Below are 18,932 nucleotides of genomic sequence, written 5' to 3'. Positions count from 1 at the left end.
ACCTCCCTTACTTGAAATATGCCGAAGCTGGTTTGCATGTTTGGAAGAGATCTTATAAATCTGATGGTAAATATCTTTTATCCCCCGAAAATAAGTGACAATGGGCTGCAGTATTTTTACAAAGTTTATTAAAAATACTTCTATGACAAACAAATATACAAAATAGGTCCCATCCATGAGCTCAGGAATATATTAAAGGTCAGAAAAGGTTGTCCTCGCACAGACAATTGGAAGTGTTTCAATATCATACATTCATTGCGAACAAAGCACAGTCTACGTGGTCAACACAATCTCCAAGTAAAAGGACCAGCACTTCAACTCTCACATTCATCACATCAGACCTTCTGCCTCCACTCTGGTGATATCATCACCTCACAGGTCATGAAGTGGTTGGTTCGTTTTTCTAATGGATGTGAAACTGTGGACCTCTACGAAAGGAGACGGTTTATTTATTTGGTCCAAACATTGGAGTCTGTGGACGTGTCCTCAGTGTCCATGTAGCAGAGGCACAGATGATCCTTCCCGATCAGGACCAGGGACTCTCCGTTGCTGTGCCAGCTCAGAGCATGGACCTGGAAATCCCCTGAGGGAGAGGGAGGGAAGAAGAGGATAAATGATAATATCACGATATAATGACTCATTATATGATATGATATGCGGTTCAATGTGTCAAATCAACCACCAGACTAACAGCTAAGAGCCATTGGGAACGCTCTTATGGAGGTGTACAAGGCCCAATCCCATTTCTACCCCTTACCCCTTCCCCTTACCCCTTCAAAGCAAGGGGGAGGTGTAAGGGGAAGGGGTAGAAATGGGATTGGGCCCAAGTCTCCAAGACATGGAAGCCCCAACGGGGCCAACAGGGTGACGCTCCTGAGCCGTGGGGGGGGGGGGGCTCACCTTCGCTGGGGACCTGCACGGAGACGCTGCCCGCAGGAGACCACAGGTACAGCCGGGGGGTCCCGGTGCACAGCGCCAGCCGGGGCCGCAGGGGGTCCCACTGGAAGCAGCGCACGGCCGCCGTCTGCTCCAGCACCGCCTCCAGGCTCATCTTCTGCATGTTCCACACCCACACCACGCTGGCCATGTTGTCTAGGGCGCAGGGAGACAGGCACACAGTCACCGGATGGGGTCTGATTAGGGGGGGCTCTGCCGTGATGACATCCAGCCCCCCCAGCCCGCCTTCCAGATCCCTCACTGCTCCAAGACGCGGTGAGCCAGCGATAAGGACGCAGAGAGCAACTACTCGGGTTCGGCCCAGATCATCGAAAACGTACGTCGCCCCTTAATGCCACTTAAGCAGCTATTCCACACAGATCCTTGCCTCCTGCTTGACCACTCACCGATACAGCTCATCTAAAAGGGCTGATTATGGTTCCACGTCCACGCAACGCGAGGACCACGCTGACGCTTCGCCGCAGTCGTGAACCTGTTTGGGTTCTGCGTCGGGTTTTAGTGAGCGGACCAATCACAGCCCTCGCTGCTGCGTCGCCTCGACGCAAGGTTACAACTTTTGGTAGGCGCACGTCAGGCCCTTGCGGTGGACGCAAGGAGGGTCCTCAAGGACGTAACGGGTCTGTAACCCCCTTGTGTTGAACCATAATCAGCCCTTTAGAAGGTCTTATGCAGGGTATCTGCAGGTTTCAGCAAGTCAAATTTAAGACTTTTTAAGACCTTTTTAATACCACCTTGAATGAAATTTAAGACCTTAAACCCGCGATGGTGGGGGAGATCCCGCTGTATTACAACCCAAGCATAGCATGTGTGTCACTCAATGAGACTCATTCAAGTACTTACTTTCTGTCTGTTTATTGAACATAAAGTGATACTCCAGGGCTCCAGACTAACTTTTTCCTTGGGTGCACTGGTGCACCTAAATTTTTAATTTGGGTGCACCAGCACGTATTTATGGTGCACCCAAGTTGTGAGTTGTTGAGAGGGGGGTGACAGCGTCTGGGCCCCCGGGCAGCTGCACCGGTTGCACCGTCGATATTTACGCCACTGATTAATAATATTTTCACCATTAAATAAATGCCTTCATTAAGACCTGGGGGGTATACCACGAACCTCGTTGAACATACCCAGGCTTTCTTGGGAAAACCTGGCTGGACAGAGCCGCAACTCGCAATCACAGTTAAATGGTACCACGACGCTCACTTTAGATTCAATTAGTTGAACCAGGTTTTCCGCTTTAGGTTCAATGCGCGTTCACATAAAAGGGGCGTTTCTCGCGTCATTTGACTCACCCTTATGCAAAATAAATCGCGCAAGAGCGGTGTATTTCATCCAAGGCGAGCAATGTATTATTATGAACTCCTACGAGGAATTCAAAGTTCAAATCACAGCCAAGGGGAACACGGTTGCCCATAATATGGCTAGGGTGGCGTGCTGGCAAAAATAGCCGACCGTGTTAATTCGTAAGTGAAAAGATTCTGCATATTGTCTAAAAAATATTATGTATCATCATCCCTTTTACCCCCATATATGTGGGGCCCCATGAATTGCGAGCCCAAGTACCGGGAATGCACTCGATCTCCGACCCAATATCGGACGTGCACGTCAAGTTGCTTGCTTTTAGTGGCGTGGTTCAACGTCTCAAATATCAAAACAAAATCAGCCTTGTTGACGCTGCAGATTCGCTCGTTTCGGATGAAAGGCGCTGGTCCGAAGCGAGTTATATACGCCGTTTTGTCCCTTCCAGCAGTAAAGGTGCTCGCGATTTGAGAGTCAGGGAACATCAAACCGAAGAGATCTCCTATCCCCTCATTCGAGTTGTAGGACTGGTGCTTGACCACTGTGTTTAGAATCCACAACACCTCCGCTTTCACTGTTGGTGTCGCACCAAATGCTACCCTCAGGTCAGTGCTAGCAGCGCGGACCGTCTGCGGCAGTGGCGCCGGGGCAGAGATGCAAAACGTAGAAATTGCTGGGGTCTGTGTGGCTCCTGGCAGAGGTTTTATGTTTTTGGCACTGCATATGGCTGACGACAGCCTTATCCCCATGGTGCCGAGCTTGAATGTAGGCTACTTTTGCACGGAATGCATCTAGCCTGTTCTGGGTTGGCAACGGACGCTAGCCAACCTCGGAAACGAACGTCTTCTAGCCAACTGATGTTGAACTTGCATTTACCCATTGTTGCAGACTAGCTAGCAAGCGCGCAGACATCCGTTTATATATGCAGCTAGCAAGAAAGTAGCCCCTCGTACATCTCCTTCCCGAAATATCCCGCGAGAAAAAAAAAAAATTAAATAACCCTGCCCCGACAAATTTAAGACCTCCGAATTATAAATTTAAGACCAGCATATGACATTTTTGACAAATTTAAGACTTTTTAAGGCCTTAAATTTAGAAAAATTTATTTAAGACTTTTTAAGACTTTTAAGACCTCCGCGGACACCCTGTTATGAACGACTGATAAGAAAACAGGATGTAGGAAAAAAATATAGGACTTCAGCCCGCATTTGTTTCCGTCCCAACTGCAGTAACGGTGACGTGTGGATGCACTGGTTATAAATTGTCTACTGTTTAAAAGCGATTTGAGTGATTTTTGCCTTTGCGTTAGTAGTGGTGGGTGTGGAATGGATGAAGGGTGGAGGCCCGCGCGCTGTGAGGTCCTACCGTTCTTGGTGGCCAGGTACCGGCTGTCGGCGCTGAAGGCCAGGCTGGAGACCCCCACCTTGGGGTTGGCTCGGTCCAGGTCCGGCTTCACCACGGGGATCTGGAAGGGTGGCTGGCTGATCTCATCTGGGGGACACACGTTCCTCGTGATGATGTGCAGTCGGACCTCCAGAACACAGTCATTAGTATCTACTATGTGTCTGGTATAACTGCACATCAGGACTCTAACTATCAGGGTCGGGTCGGTCAGAAGAAACAATGACATCACATTTTCACCATGTGACCTAAAACGCTTGAGAAAGTGTGATAAAATCATCATTTGTATATATTCTTTTATTATTTTATATAATGATAGAATAGAATGGTAATGGGATGGCATATAGATATATTTGTAATGTGATGGAATAAAGTTACTAATGTGATGGAATATAGCTATCTTCCTATAGTGATACAATATAGTTATAATCCTAATGTGATAAAATACAGCTATAATCCTAATGTGATACAATTATATTAAATTCCTAATGTTAGATAATAGTTATAATCCTAACGTGATACAATATAGTTATATTCCTAATGTTAGATAATAGTTATAATCCTAACGTGATACAATATAGTTATATTCCTAATGTTAGATAATAATCCTAGTGTGATGGAATACAGTTCTAATCCTAATGTACCCCATAGCTGTAGTGTATGGTTCATGGCCCTCGACGGCTGTAGACAGAACCCCCAGCCCCCCCCCCCCCCCCTCAGAGGAAGCCTACATTTGCTCTGCACGGCGAGGAGAGGGCTGACGCTGTGGCTGGAGAGGTCTTGGATGGACAGGGCTGGCCTCTTCTCCACCTCCTTGTACACCACCTGCAACACCAACAAACACCAAAGAATACACACAGGTCCTAGTGGAGTAACGTTTTCTTTACCTTCTTCCTCCCCAAAAATATTCTGTCCATCGATTTTTTTGGTTTAAGTGAGAGAAGTTATAATGAGTTATAAGGGAATAAAAAAATAATACAAATCGGAAAAAGGTGTTGAAAAATGGAGGTCAAAAAAAAAATATATATATCGAGAAAAATGAGATTTGACATTCTCTCCATCATTTTTCTATACCTCCTTTTTCTCGATTTTTTTATTCTCCATAATTGTTCTGTTCCTGTGTTATTAACATCAGGACGGTTCGTATATTGTATATGGACTTGACGAGTAGTGTCTGTACTGGTGCACTGCCACACCTCAATGGAACAGACCCATAAGAAACGTCAGGAGCTGCACCTGTGTTTATGCTACTGTGAAAGGGCCCGCGGAAACACGCATCAAACCCAACCCAGCCAGCGCTGGATCTCGGGGTCATTGGGGGGACCCTTACCGTTTTGGGGGAGCAGATGGTGGCTGGGTGCTCAAACTCGGTGATCTTCTTCCAGGTGATGTGGTTTAATATGCGGACCTGATGGGGGGGGAAACAGGGTGGGGTCGGTCACGTTGACTTACATACAGCGTTTAACAGCCATGGCCCAAGAAACTTTTTGGACTTCCAATTACACTCAAACCACATATGTAAAATACATTTTTAAACCTTAACCTACACACTAATATTCACAGAGAACTTGTACCTAACATTCTGATTCGTTACCGCTGTGCATTAATATATATGGAAATACTGCTTTACTCCTGCAGTGAGCCAAGAGCCACACTCATTAGTTCTGATGTGATGGACAGCACCTGGTGAAGGTGGACTGGTGACAGTGACTCCCACAGCCGGGGGTTCCCCCTGGTGGTCAGAGGTCATACCGCAGCCGTCTGTCCTCACCTTCTCATCGAAGCTGCCGATGGCCAGGAACTGGCTGCTGGGGCTCCAGGCCAGAGACTTGATCCCCAGGGACCACTCGTAGGCACTGAAGCTGGAGAGGAGCCGTCCATCCAGGGAGTAGAGCAGCACCTTGTACTGTTCAGGGGAGTTACGGTCACGCTTTCTCATGAGGGCCACTTGGAAAAAGGGAATGGAATTCCTTTGGTCCCAATTCCAAAAAATATAAATTATTTTTAATTATTATAAAAGGTAAACCATTATAGATATATCCTTATACATACTGAACTATGAAACAAATTACAGTTAAAGGTTTGGTATGGGATTTGCGAAACGCCAGCAGATTTTGAATACACACAACTCAAATGGTCCTACCCCCTCTCCTTCAACGCTGACTCTGACTCCAACCATTCCAAGTACATGGACGCGCAATCATGCACGAGCGCGAACACAGATGCGCGAGAACGGGTAGGTTGGAGTTTAGGGTTGTCTTCTAGTGCTAGGTCCAAATGTGGATTAGCTAGTTAGCTAGCTCCAGTAGCTACCGCAGGATAACAACAAAACAGAAGCTTGCTCTGGGTCACGAGCTTTGAGTACGTGCACGAAGGGGTCACACACGGGGAGGGGGAGTGCAGTACGACCGTTTGATTGACGTACTGTCCAATGCCACTCGTGCTTCTGGAAATCATTGGCTGGAGTTTTTCGAGCCCTGCCCGTTCCACAGATGATTGACTTGTTTAATTTTCATGTCAGTACTTCTAACTCAGTGGCTGTAAGTGGGTTATGATAAGGATTTCAAGTAATTTTGCAAAAATGGCCAAAAAAGAGAATTCCATACCAAACCTTTAAGTTATACAAAGTTATGTTATCATCAATCAAGTGATTTCCATTGTAAGGGAAAATCCTATACAACCACCTGATATTTCCCTTCAAATAATGAGAACAAATCCAACATCCCCTAGAACCCAGTCTAGGATCCCGTGTCCTGGAGGAAGGTGCTCACCTCCAGACAGCTGTCCCACACCGCCAGGACACAGCCGTTGGGAGACCACTCCAGCCCGGCCAGGTCCTGGGTCTCCGTCTCAAAGTGCTGGGACACCAAGGACAGGGAGACGACACATGAGGGTGGACAAGGGTTAAAGGTCAGCACATGGTTACAGAGCAGGGATTCTTAAACAATGTGTTGTTATAATTAATGTTATTCTAAAACACTTGTAGGTCGTTGTAGATAAACAAATACTTTGCACAGGATTTGTCTGATTCTAATTATATGAAATAAATATGCTTGTACACCCACACACGGTAGGACATCTTGATTATGACAAAAGTCAAAATCACGATTATTTTGGTCAATATTGAAATCACGATTATTCAAACGATTATTTTTGAGGTTGAAAACATGATGCATTTATACTCGCGATTTTTTTTTATCGCGCACAATCCTAGCACACAGTATATACATAGATATGGATATATACATCGATTTGTTTATAACATGGTAATAGACAATTGCAGCTAACCACATTTTGATACGCCTCCTGAAAACTGTGAAACAAACACGTTAAACCCCGGCTCAGCGCGAGCGTCCTCCCCTTACACCACACCCTCTCCCAGAGCCCTCAGCAGGCTGCCAACGTCAGGCCTGCCCGCCTGCCCACCTGGCCAGGGCGCTCTGGGTCTCCTGCCACATTCTCCTCCACCGCCACTCACCCTGAGCAAGTGCCAGTCCTCACACACAAACACGCTGACATAGTCCTTGCAGTCGCGCCGCTCGGCCAAGGCCATGTAGCTGCCGTCCCTGCTGAAATCAATCCCTGTGGAGAGACGAGTGGGGGGGGGGTACAGTACGGTTATGGCGGGCCGAAAACAAAACTTCAGGGTGGTGATGTAATGCTAGGCTTTTAAAATGGGAAAAAATTTGGTGTAGAAAATTATGGACAGAATGCAATTTTTAAAAAGGAGGCATAGAAATATGATCGAACAATATATTTTAAGGGAAAAGAAGGCATAGAAAAATGGGGATAATAAAAAAAAAAAAATCTCTCCATAGTTTTTATATCATAAACATGACGTGTGCATAACATAAACCGCGTCATAATGAGGTTGAATTCCCTGCCAGTGCGTTTGGATTAAAAAACTCAAGTAAATAAAGGAAGAATTTGTGATGATCCACACGCTGTGCCTGTTATGGGGGCTCACAAGCGCCTTCCAAAAGCCCCACAGCTGCAGATATCTCAGCCAGCGACCTAAACCCAGTATAACCACAGCAACACTCTGCACCTCTCGCTAACCTGCAGTCCCTCCATCCCTCCAGAAGTTGATCCCACAAGTTAACAATTTATGTCACTTATTATAGCGCTAGCATTTCGTGGGCCGGGGCTATTTTGTGGCGGGCGCGGCGGCCGTATCGTTTATCCGCCAGATCTGGAGCTGGGGGGGGGGGGGGGGGGAGGGGGGGGGGGCATGCGACACAGCGGAAAGGGGCCATAGACAATCATTTCCCCTGGCCGTTGACAGGTCCGTTATGGCGAGCGCGACCCAGCATTTACTGACGGCGGCCGCAGCTGTCAGCGGAGGGCCCTGTCGTTTGGCCCCGTGGAGCCTGGATCAAGCCATAAAGGTCAGGGGACAGGGATTGATTCATGGGGCTCATTCTGCAGAGCTCCGGAGCAGAGACCCTGTTCTCAGCTACTCTCAGGCAGGGAGTAAGCACGCACGTACGCACGTACGCACACATAGACGCACGCACACATCCTTCTCAATCCCAGCTGTGTAATAGGTAAAACAATCATATTAGGTTACTGTGATACCGCTCTAAATCAAACAAACAATCAAAGCACAGTCACATAAACAACAAACAAGACTCCGCCCACGCAGGTGCGCACACAAGCAGGCAGGTGCACACGCACATGCACACACATACACGCTCGTAAGCCTACCGTGAGAGTCCATGGAAAGCACACTCACCCTTCTGACAGGCCTTGGGGTACTTGATGTACGACACAGCCTTGGTGCAGAGCGACCACACGGTGACCCTCAGCTGTGAAAATAAATACATGAATGTATGATTACTACTCGCCGTTTAGCAGACATTTCCATAGCGACACACACAACAACATTCATCGATCTAAACATTCATGAGCAGGTAGAGGTAAGGAATTTGGCTCGTGGGTTCTTACAAGTAGTACTCGATGGATATTGCAGGGTTCACATCGAGAACCCCAAACCCCTCAACCATGTGACTATCCTGGCCCAGGACACGCTATGAACAAATACGTTTATAGCTCATCGCCTAGAGAGAGAAAGTGTGGCAGGCGGGGCAGAAATACCTCAGAGAACGAACCAGGAGAAGAGGAGTCTTTGATCCGCATTTGGCCCGGGACGCCCTCAATCATTCCCGCCTGTCGCTTGCACCGCCTTGAGGAACCAACAACTGCATCTCACTCTGGCCCCCCCCCCCCCCCCCCCCCCCCCCGCCCTCCAGACGAAAGGACAGCCTTTCCTCTCATCGTGAGAGGCGAGGGTTATCAGACAAGCGGGCCTGTGTAAGCGGAGCCAGGCTCAGCCCGGCGGCACGCTGCATAAAGGCCTTGTGTCGACAGCTGGGCCCATTCGATTAATAGGGACCTCAATCAAGCGGCCAATCGACCGGCCTAATGAGAGCAGTGAGAGGGCCCAGCTAGCTGCGTCCATCACGGCCGGCCAAGGTGGACGACAGGCTGGAGCGGTGGTATGAGGCCGGCCTGAGAGACGGCCACCGGACCCCGTGAAGAGGGTGGGTCAGCAGCCAAGAGGGGAGGGCTGTGTGCGGCGGTTGTTGGGGGGGGTGGGGGGGATGAGCGGGGCACTGGCATGTTACCCACGGCTAAAGATCTGAGAGAGCTCCCAACGCAAGATGATATGGGATGCATCGCCATCAGACTGCCAGATAAAATACACCCAGGAAACGACTGCTAATCGCCTGGCATGTCATAGAGGTGATTACCAGCATTGTGTTGCACTCCTCTTTTGACTGTGTGCTTACAGAGATCCACACATTAGCCTAGTCATTGTTGAATTTTTACTAATTACAATTTTCTGAAATGTAACGGGGCAGCAGTAGCTCAGGAGGTAAGGCTGTGTGTCTGGTCACCGCAAGTCGCTAGTTCGATCCCCGGCTCTTCCTAGCTGAGAGTCGAGGTGTCCCTGAGCAAGGCACCTAACCCTAACTGCTCCCGACGAGCTCGCTGTCGCCTTGCATCGCTGACGCCGCCATCGGTGGGTCAATGTGTGCGTGAATGGGTGAATGTTAGGCAACATCTTACAGCCCTTTGGCTGGCCAACGGTTCCAAAAAAGCGCTAGATAAATACAGTCCAGTTACCTTTAACCAGAACTTCCAATCTGTTGCACTCCTCCCTAGAAGGAGAGATTTGTGTTCTATCTCAAGGTGTCTGCCCTCTGGGTTCAGGGGGTTTGCCCGTTAGAAGGCGTAGGGTTATGTGGAATGACATAATGCTGGCCTTGGAAGCCCTTTGAGACTGGAACTGTGATTAAAGGCTACACAACTAAAATTGACCTGACGCCCTAAAATAACAAAACCTGGCAGAAGGTTCGATGTGGCGGTGCACCCAGTAGCTGGGCCAGGGGGGCGCCCGGTTTCCTAGAAGAGATAGACAGTCACGAGGCGCACTCCGACTGAGGAGCTGTTCCCTCTAGGGAGCTGCTGTGGGTGTGGCTTGGGAGAGAGGATCCGCCCCAACTTCACCGTTCAGCGGCCCAGTTAGCGGCCCAGGTAGTACCTGTCCCGGGATGGGGACTTTCTGAGCGGAGTATGTATTGTAGTGAAGTTTTTAGATTTTCAATTGTTTTTGAGCATTCGGTAGCCGCTAGAACGTTTCCTGTATGGGAACGGACGCCGAGGGGAACTACGTGAGTAGGCGTAGCAAAAACAATGAGCCACTTTACAAGAAGTCCGTCAGACGGAACGCGCCTACTGTACTGGCCTTCCTACAGAAGCCATCCAATACATCTCCCCACACGCGTGACAAATTAACAGCAAGTAATGTAATCAAGCTTCGCGAATGACGAGGAAGTGCCAGAGATTAGCCCGGGCGGCCACAAGGCAGCGGAACAAAGACATCAGGCAACGCTAAAGCTAGCTTTTGACAGAAACCTTCCTTTGGTTTCAGTGGGTGCGGCGGCGCGGCTGCCAAACTAAAGGCCGTGGCAGGGAGCCAGCAGCCAAGCTTATTCATAACCCAGGGTCCCAAATAAAGTGCGGCTCCTTGGCCTTTAGGAAATAAGCACCGCGCCACACGCCTAGGGGACTTTATTAAATAATCGCTGGGGGACACGGCAGGCTGCATGTGTACATTACATTAACTGCCTGCTTATTACAAGTATTTGCCAGGAGCAACCGGAGCCTGATTCAGCGCTGGATCCGTGCGGTTCTGGACGGGCTAGGTTTCAGCACCGTCAAACCCGATGGCCTGTTGCTGACGCTTTTAGTTCAGCTTAAAAGAACATCATGACCTCAACTCCTCTGGACGGACCAGTGTGATTTCTTATTAAAGCGGCATCGATAAGGATTATTTGATAGCTTTGACATTTATGAATGCAACACATTTTGTCCAAATTGTCATCACCTATGAGCACGCACCACAGCTCACATTTGAAGCAGGTGTGTCAAATAAAAATGGCACCGTCTCCTGTTTCGGTCGTTAACAAGTATTGAGCTGTTGCTAAATACCTGGATGGGCCATGTGAGCAAAACACTGCCGGATAATCGGGCCTTAACTGTACCGGGAGACAAAGATTCCTGCAGTGGCCGTATGGCATACATCACCCCCTCTTAAACACAACTCAGGACAGCAATCATTACAAGGAACCCAAATAGCCTCGACGCGCGTTCCTCGCCTTGTCTATGTTCGGGGTGCAATGCAAGGAACCTAGCGGTGTTGCAATGTACAAAGCACGCGCTGTGCCCTGGATGTCAGGGTGTGAAGTCACACCGTCTCTACGGCCCTCAGCGGTACGCACGTCCTCCAGGTTGCAGCGGGGGCCGTTTGAGGATCGAAATCCTTAACGTTATTAGAAATCGCTTTGAGGTAGTGTCCGACATTGACCACCCCCCAATTCGCTATCGACATTCAGACCCGACTTGAACCCCAGACCTCCCGTTTGAGGATGGAAGATGATCAGGTTTTCTTGGAGCACCTTACACAGCTCTCACCACTGAGTGCCCAGACAGACATCCGAGCCGGGCCGGTGTCTGGCTGTCACCTAGCCGGCGTGAGGTTTCCACGCTCCTGCCGGTGGCCCTCCAGCTGTGTGGGCCGTATAACTACACCTCGCCACACACACGCCTTCCTCCGGACATCCCCTTTCTCGGACACGTTCCCACGGCGACTCGGGGCAACACGACTCAAAACAGAGAGAAAAACACATGTACCCCTCCTCAGAGGCCTTTAAGCCCCCCCCGACCCAAACATGGCGGCCGTGGGGGGTGGGCGGCCGGCGGTCTGAAGCGTGATGTCACTTCAACAGGGCTGGGCCGCGGGCCGAGTGAGGGAATAGGTGGGAAATGCCCTCCTCACTGCGGGACATGACACAGGATCCGGAGCGGGTAAAGCTACACCTCTGGGTGGTAGGGGGGCTTCATTTATCTCCAGGCAAAAAGGTTGACGTCGCCCCAGGGGGCATGGGGAATGGGGGGGTGAAGAAAAAATGAAAAGAATAAAAAATTACAGCCCACAGCTGCTGTTTATTTCTGAGAGAAAGGGGGAACTTTGCATATCTGTTGGGGATTTCCAACCGTTGTTCCCCCGACAGCTTGTTTAATGTAGTACCGTTACGATTCTCTGCGAGTCAACCCGCAAAACATTTATCGAACTCGCCTGGGATAAGTGTGATAGAGTGGAGGTCCTCTTGGGGAATCAACTGGGATAAAGCAGAGCCCTGCCAGGGGCTACGCTGGCACGGAGAACCACCGCTGAAACACAGACCTGGACCACAGCAACAGTAGCTGAAATCCAGTGCCCCCGAGATCCATAATAATAAAAACACGCTACTACGCGATAAGAGTTAGGGAATTTCCCATAGCAGAGGCCGTGGGCTAACAAACTATAAATAACACCACAAAGACACTGGCAACAACTCATCAAATAAAATAATAAAACAAACAAAAAGCGATCTGTAAGCCGATACGTTCTTCTAGTGTGTGTGTGTGTGTGTGTGTGTGTGTGTGTGTGTGTGTGTGTGTGTGTGTGTGTGTGTGTGTGTGTGTGTGTGTGTGTGTGTGTGTGTGTGTGTGTGTGTGTGTGTGTGCGCGCGCGCGCGCGCGTGTGTGTGTGTGTGTGTGTGTGTGTGTGTGTGTGTGTGTGCGCGCGCGTGTGTGTGTGTGTGCGCGTGTGTGTGTGTGTCTTGCGGTGTAGCCCCGTCTGTCAACAGAGGATTAGGCCCTGTGCATTCCGCTCCGAGGGCCATCTCAAACTGATATAGCCCATTTCTCCTGTTACAAGCCTCATGTTCTACCAGCGCTCCGTTGCCCCAAGCGGTGCCAAGACAGAGGTATGAGCGCTCTATTGTGCCACAGAAACAGCAGCTGCCCGGGGCATACGTGCGAGTTTAGAGTCTGGTCGCGCTTCTGCCAGAAAATGCTAGGTGGTGGCGTAAGGGTGCTACCGCTAAGCTGCTCGGAACAAAGTGGAAAACCATTAGAGGTGTTCGGCTCCCCGCCGGCCTTGGCTCCGCCGACGGGGTGGTAAAGGTTGATTAGTGTGTAAATGTGTGGGAGCATAGTGAGAGGGCCTAGGATGAACGACTGCACTTCCCCCCCGAGGCTAGAGGTAAGCATTGGAGCCTGCCCATTCGATCGCTCGACATCATGAAACGGTTTGTTTTCATTGTTCCCGTCTCAAAAGGCTGGATTGTGGTCACATAAAAACAACATGGACAAAAGCGGGACGCATTGATAAAAAAAAAAAAGGTAGTCGCAGGAATAAAATAACAAAAAAAGCCTCATCCACACGCACGCATTCCCAAACCACAGGCAGCTGTCCATAAGCAAGCTAATATAGCAGGCTGTTTATGAGCAGGGTCCGAAACCCTAGCTTGACACCCGTCTGGTACAGTCTTAATGAAACGGTGGGCGGGGGTGAAGGTGAGGTCAGTGGGCCCCTTGGCAAGGTGGTAGCTAGTGACAGCCAGCGATGCGCCTGGTGAATATGGCCTGGCTTATGTCGTTAATCAGCGGAAAGACGCTCAACGAAAACGGCGTCTGGAATCCCAGCGTTTATAAGACACCGTCCAACGTTCCAAATGTGACTGTAATAATCTGCTATTGTTAGGGTGGGTTGGTTTGATTTGGTATGAAAAGCACTGTGGAGAAACATGGAATTTCATTTTTCGATTCTACTCGCTATGAGTGACAACTCCCAACTGCCAATATAATCATTTTATGTAACATCAATACATAAACGTACACCATCCAAAATTGTGTTTAGGAGTGTAACCCATAAATGACAGGCCGTCCTAAAAGCGTAAAAGTAAAGCTAACCGATTAGAGCAATCAGTGTTTCACCTTGTTATGCAACTCCACTCATACAGTAGGAGAGATGATGGGCTGAAATCAGCAGCGCCAATACACCAACCGTACAGTATCTTTAATACAAATATCACAGGAGGCTGCTGCCTCTCCCGACGGGGGGAGGAATTGTTTAGCTTTTCTCGTGTCATTTAAAAAATGCAGCCAGACACAAATCAGTGGGGCAGTATTCCCAAAGTTTACATTGGACTCCACGCAGCCTTCCCTCCGGTCTAGACACGGTTGCGCGCTGGGCACAGAATGCCCCGGTCAACTGACCCCAGGGAGGGCTGATAGACCCTCTGCTGGCACCATGCCCGGGTGTGGTCTGGGGGGGGGGGGGGGGGGGGGGGGGGGGGGGTCCAACCTATGGTCCCCTGGAGGAACATGTGCTCTGTGCCCGGTGGAGAACGGACCAAGACAGAGGCCAGGGGGGGGGGGGGGGGGGGGGGGGGGGTGTTGGGGTAAGACTGGTATATGAAACGCAGACTAATAAAGATAGCTCCAGAGTTTCCGTGGTGTGACTGTGAAGAACCCGATGCCTCTTAGAAAACCTTTTCTTGGCCGTTGTTCACAAGTGCTTCAGGAAGTCATCTATTATCCATCTCGAGTTATCTTTGGATGTGTTTGTGGATTTCCCCCACACACATCCCCTTTTAATAGGTGGTAATGTCAGTGAATCATGAACAAATGGCAAAGGTTTATGGTTGCTCCGACTGCTTTCGGTGTAGCAGGTGGGTTGATGTCCTGGAAAGAAAAGCATCACCGCCAAACACAACACAGACATCGGGTATTGCAAGCAAAGGAAATAGCTCAGGAGGCCACAAGCACACGCACACGCGCACACGCACGCGCGCGCCGCGCACAACGCATGTACGATCCGCCGGCACTTGAGACCAATTCATGACAACACGCTTGGGCTTGGGCTATGAAACCACACTGAATATGTAAAGCAGGTGGAAGTGTGTGTGTGTGTGTGTGTGTGTGTGTGTGTGTGTGTGTGTGTGTGTGTGTGTGTGTGTGTGTGTGTGTGTGTGTGTGTGTGTGTGTGTGTGTATTTGAATGTTTGTGTGTGTGTGCCTGTGTATATGCGTGTGTGTGTGTGTGTGTGTGTGCGTGCCATCAGGGGGTTCACGGAAGGCTCTGGTGTCTAGCTATTTCGGGGCTCTCCCTACCTTGTGAGACAGCAACAGTTGACACCAGACACAGCGCGCATTTAAATCAGCGTAGACGGTACACCCACACACACACACACACACACACACACACACACTCACACACGTACGGTGTACGTCGGCCACTCACATGGAACTCTGTGGTGTTGAGAATGTGACGCCCGTCCGGACTCCAGCGCGAGGAGACCAGTCCGATTGACCCCTCGTCGATCTTACAGTGCCAGTCGGGCTGCTCCAGTGACCACACCTGAGGAGAGAGGCAGAGAGAGGGAGCGCTAGACCCGTGCTTTACATTGAGAGCTCTTCATCCAGCCTGCTCAACACATTGGGAGAGGAGAGGCAGAGAGAGAGAGCGCTAGTCCAGTGCTTTACATTGAGAGCTCTTCATCCAGCCTGCTCAACACACTGTGAGAGGAGGCAGGCACCAAAGAGATCATGAAAGACCGCCGTTGGTTCCCCTTGCAACGGTAAGTCCCAATTCATCACAGAGTCTCTCCACTATAGGAGGGCAGTCCAAGTCGGCACTCACCATCCATGAGTTGGTTAACTTGATCACACAATTTATTGTAAGAATGGATTTGCTTTACAATTTCTACTGTATCCAAACAACCACATATACGGAGTAGGGATGTTAACCGATGACCGTTTGACCGTATCAACGTTAACCAATCAAAATTGTCGCTTGTCGGTTAAAAAAAATTAAATAAAAGATGATCAGATGAGGTGATGGGGTTATTGGAAGTTGGACGGACACCGCGTCTCTAGCCCACTGTTTAATTTCTCCTCAAGTCTTAATTATTCCCGCATGCGAGCGGCGGAGAATATGATCTCTAAATGATTATGGACAGTAGACAAACGCTATAAGACTACAGCTAGCCATCTCATTCCAAGATCTTTTTGTGTGAAGTTAAAAGAATTATCCCTCACCCTCAATTTTTCCGTCTCCTCCAAACTAAACAAGCGGCGTCTCTTCGGAGCTGTCATTTTCTTAAATGAGCCGCAACAATGTTTCAAATGCGCTCCTAACGCTGCCCTCTTCCGATTGGCCCCTGGAGAATCCCGCGCAGGGTCTCAACCAGGTCCACGCCATCTCAGACCATTGTGGGCGTTCGAGCCCGCTCTTTACACACGGTCAACTTGCAGTAAGCATGCCTCGTGTTTCAATTCAAACACAGGTCGTGCCGCGGTTAGAGCCACTGCCTCTCACTCTGAGAGTGTGTGTGCGAGTCGGAGGCAGAACGGGAGAGAGATAAGCAGAGTTACGAAATAGCAAGCGGCTGGCACGGCTCGAAATGGCTGTTATTTAAAATAGCACATTTTAATCTGATTGGTTAACTGTTATTAACCGGTTAAGGAGGCTCGTGGCTGGTCAAGAATATTTTAAATTTTCACCATCCCTAATACGGAGAAAACATATACTTGCATGAACTCTTTGAAGAAATTACTTCTGTAATTAACTTGTTGAAAGACAACTTAATTAATTTAAATGCACTAAAAGGTTATCTATATGCCGTTAGACTAAGCATTAAGCACATAATGCTCTTTATTTACCCCAATTCCCCAGCATAAAGCCCTGAATTTTGGGGGGGCTTAACCTCTAACTAAGTGGGTCACAGACCCCAGGAGAACCGGCTGGGTGGCTGCTGCCACTTCAAAAAATAAAACCTGATGTCTGCTTTTTAGGACTTGATGTCATAAATGCTGTATAAGCTAAGGAAATACACATGTGCCATTGCATAGCAAGAAGTCTACTTGGGAAAAACTTGCTGAATTGGTTTTATCAGCCACACAAAACTCTCCTCTTGGATAAATAAAAAGATTCTGATGGGTAATGGTTGAGGCCTTTTTGACAACAATTTCGATCATATTTCATATCCATAAAGTTTCACACTTTGGGGATCGACGTTGTTCACTATTTTTCGTTTTCTTCAAGTTCCATATCATTGACCCAGTGGGGTTGCAAAGATAGCCTATACGCGTACACATATATATATATATATATATATATATACACACATGCACATCTTCAGTGTCCTACCTGCACCAGGCCTCTCTTGTACATGGCACAGAGTATGAAGAGGGAGTCGGAGGACCACTCCATGTGGACTATCTGGTCCAGGCAGGTGTAGAGGTGCAGGATCTGCAGGCTGTTTACATCTCTAACCACCAGCCGGTACTGAACACACGTAGCCTTCAGACGGGAAGAACACAAACCAGGAATCAACTCAATCAATCAATAGAGAGCGACGAAAAATGTGATTCAGTTTTGTTCAGAACATAATTATATTGAGTTATTTTATATATGGACATTGGAATAAATCCATCCCCAATCAAAGTGAAATTTGAGAGAGTATAGAACTAAAATGGTATTCTGTTCCCTCTAATATTATTAATATTTGTGGTCATATTCATAGTCTTGTCATAACGAATTTAGCCTAAAAATCAATGTCAGTGAATGTCAGCAATACCACCTGAATACGGTGAACCTTAAATTGCACAGGCCTAATTGTATGGCAGAGATTAGTTTATCTTGGAATTGGAGCATAATTTCATGGTATATGCATTTGTCACATGAACAAAATATAAACTCACCAAGTATCTTCCATCTGGGGAAATTCTGCATAGTTGGTTGGACTGTTTGAAAATCTCAGAGAAATTCATCTCACTATCTCTGCAATCTATCCCAGGACTGCTTCGGATTGATTAGAAAATATAATTACAACACGACTTGATCATTGCTTGAATACCAGGAATCAAGAGGTAGCATATATGCGAATGAAAACAATCAATAGCTTCAGAAAATGCTAAACAAAATATGATGTAGTTGCAATTTATGAGCGGTGGATGTCGCAATATGTTCAAGAAAGCTTTTCCGCTACAGTTCGGGATGATGTTAACAAACAACTTTTTTTCATATTGCGTAAATTAATAACGTTCATGTTAAGCTGCAACAAACTACAATAAAGAAACAACCTACAAAGCCTACTATCATGAAACTTGTCATCATTATAAACTCCAAAAGGAAGCAACAAATAAACTAACCTAATATATAATCATCTTGATGTTGAATTTCTGTAACAGCATATATTTTACCATCTAGCCGATAACAAACAAGTGAAAACAGACTTTTGAATCAAAGCTTTGGTCTTCAGAAGTGGAAATGTTATGAATTCTGTCACTAAACTCCCACCAGTTGATTCAACGTACCACCAAACTACATCACCCAGGCTTAATGTACATCTACAAACCACCACCATGCGTATCATTTAACCTAGTAAGTCAGCAAGTCCACGGCTGATGAACTAAAACGTTGGCGTTACGTAACTAGTAGGCTACATATAAATGTCAATATGTTTGTTGATATCGTTAAACGAGTTCTCTTCATTCAATCCCACGCTAGCATTAGCCCGTGGCTAACTGATAATCCAACCTGTTTTCGTAATACATAGTCATCGTTAGACACCAAAAGTTCAAACTTACATTCGGGCAGTTTCAATTACTTGTTATAGGTCCAAGCTCCTATAAAATTAATTCCAAGATAACTTTTCTCATTCTCCTGTCTGTTATGCTACTAATGACACTGCTGCTGTCTGAACAGATGGCAACACGATGAACTGCCCAATCAGCGACAGACTACAGCTCACTGTTTTCCCTGGGAAATGTAGTCCTTTCGGGGTTTTTTTAACACAATTCACAAACATCATAGTTAAGTAACATTTAGAACAGTTATAACAATTGGGTTCTGTTTAATAATTAGAAATATAAAGGGTA

General features: G+C 47.9%; 1 protein-coding gene across 2 annotated transcripts; it reads right to left on the bottom strand.

Annotated features, from left to right (window-relative positions):
• Positions 1–111: 111 nt before the first annotated feature.
• wrap73 (WD repeat containing, antisense to TP73) lies at positions 112–18,799 on the bottom strand. 2 transcript variants are annotated; one of them, XM_060051481.1, is made up of 13 exons: positions 18,642–18,799; positions 17,754–17,853; positions 17,200–17,352; positions 15,292–15,408; positions 8,390–8,462; positions 7,133–7,236; positions 6,426–6,512; positions 5,426–5,560; positions 4,985–5,062; positions 4,386–4,479; positions 3,619–3,744; positions 901–1,092; positions 112–583 (listed from the first exon to the last, which is right to left on the bottom strand). In XM_060051481.1, exons 2-13 carry the CDS (start codon positions 17,820–17,822, stop codon positions 450–452), a joined length of 1,362 nt encoding a protein of 453 aa, XP_059907464.1. In that variant the 5' UTR covers positions 17,823–17,853; positions 18,642–18,799; the 3' UTR covers positions 112–449. The 2 variants fall into 2 exon arrangements, with proteins under 2 accessions (XP_059907464.1, XP_059907473.1); XM_060051490.1 differs by having other exon boundaries at positions 17,754–17,850.
• Between the last annotated feature and the right edge of the window lie 133 nt (positions 18,800–18,932).

This window comes from Gadus macrocephalus, chromosome 1 (genome assembly GCF_031168955.1).
Source record: "Gadus macrocephalus chromosome 1, ASM3116895v1".
Taxonomy (NCBI): domain Eukaryota; kingdom Metazoa; phylum Chordata; class Actinopteri; order Gadiformes; family Gadidae; genus Gadus; species Gadus macrocephalus.
This window is presented reverse-complemented; position numbering and strand designations above follow the sequence as displayed.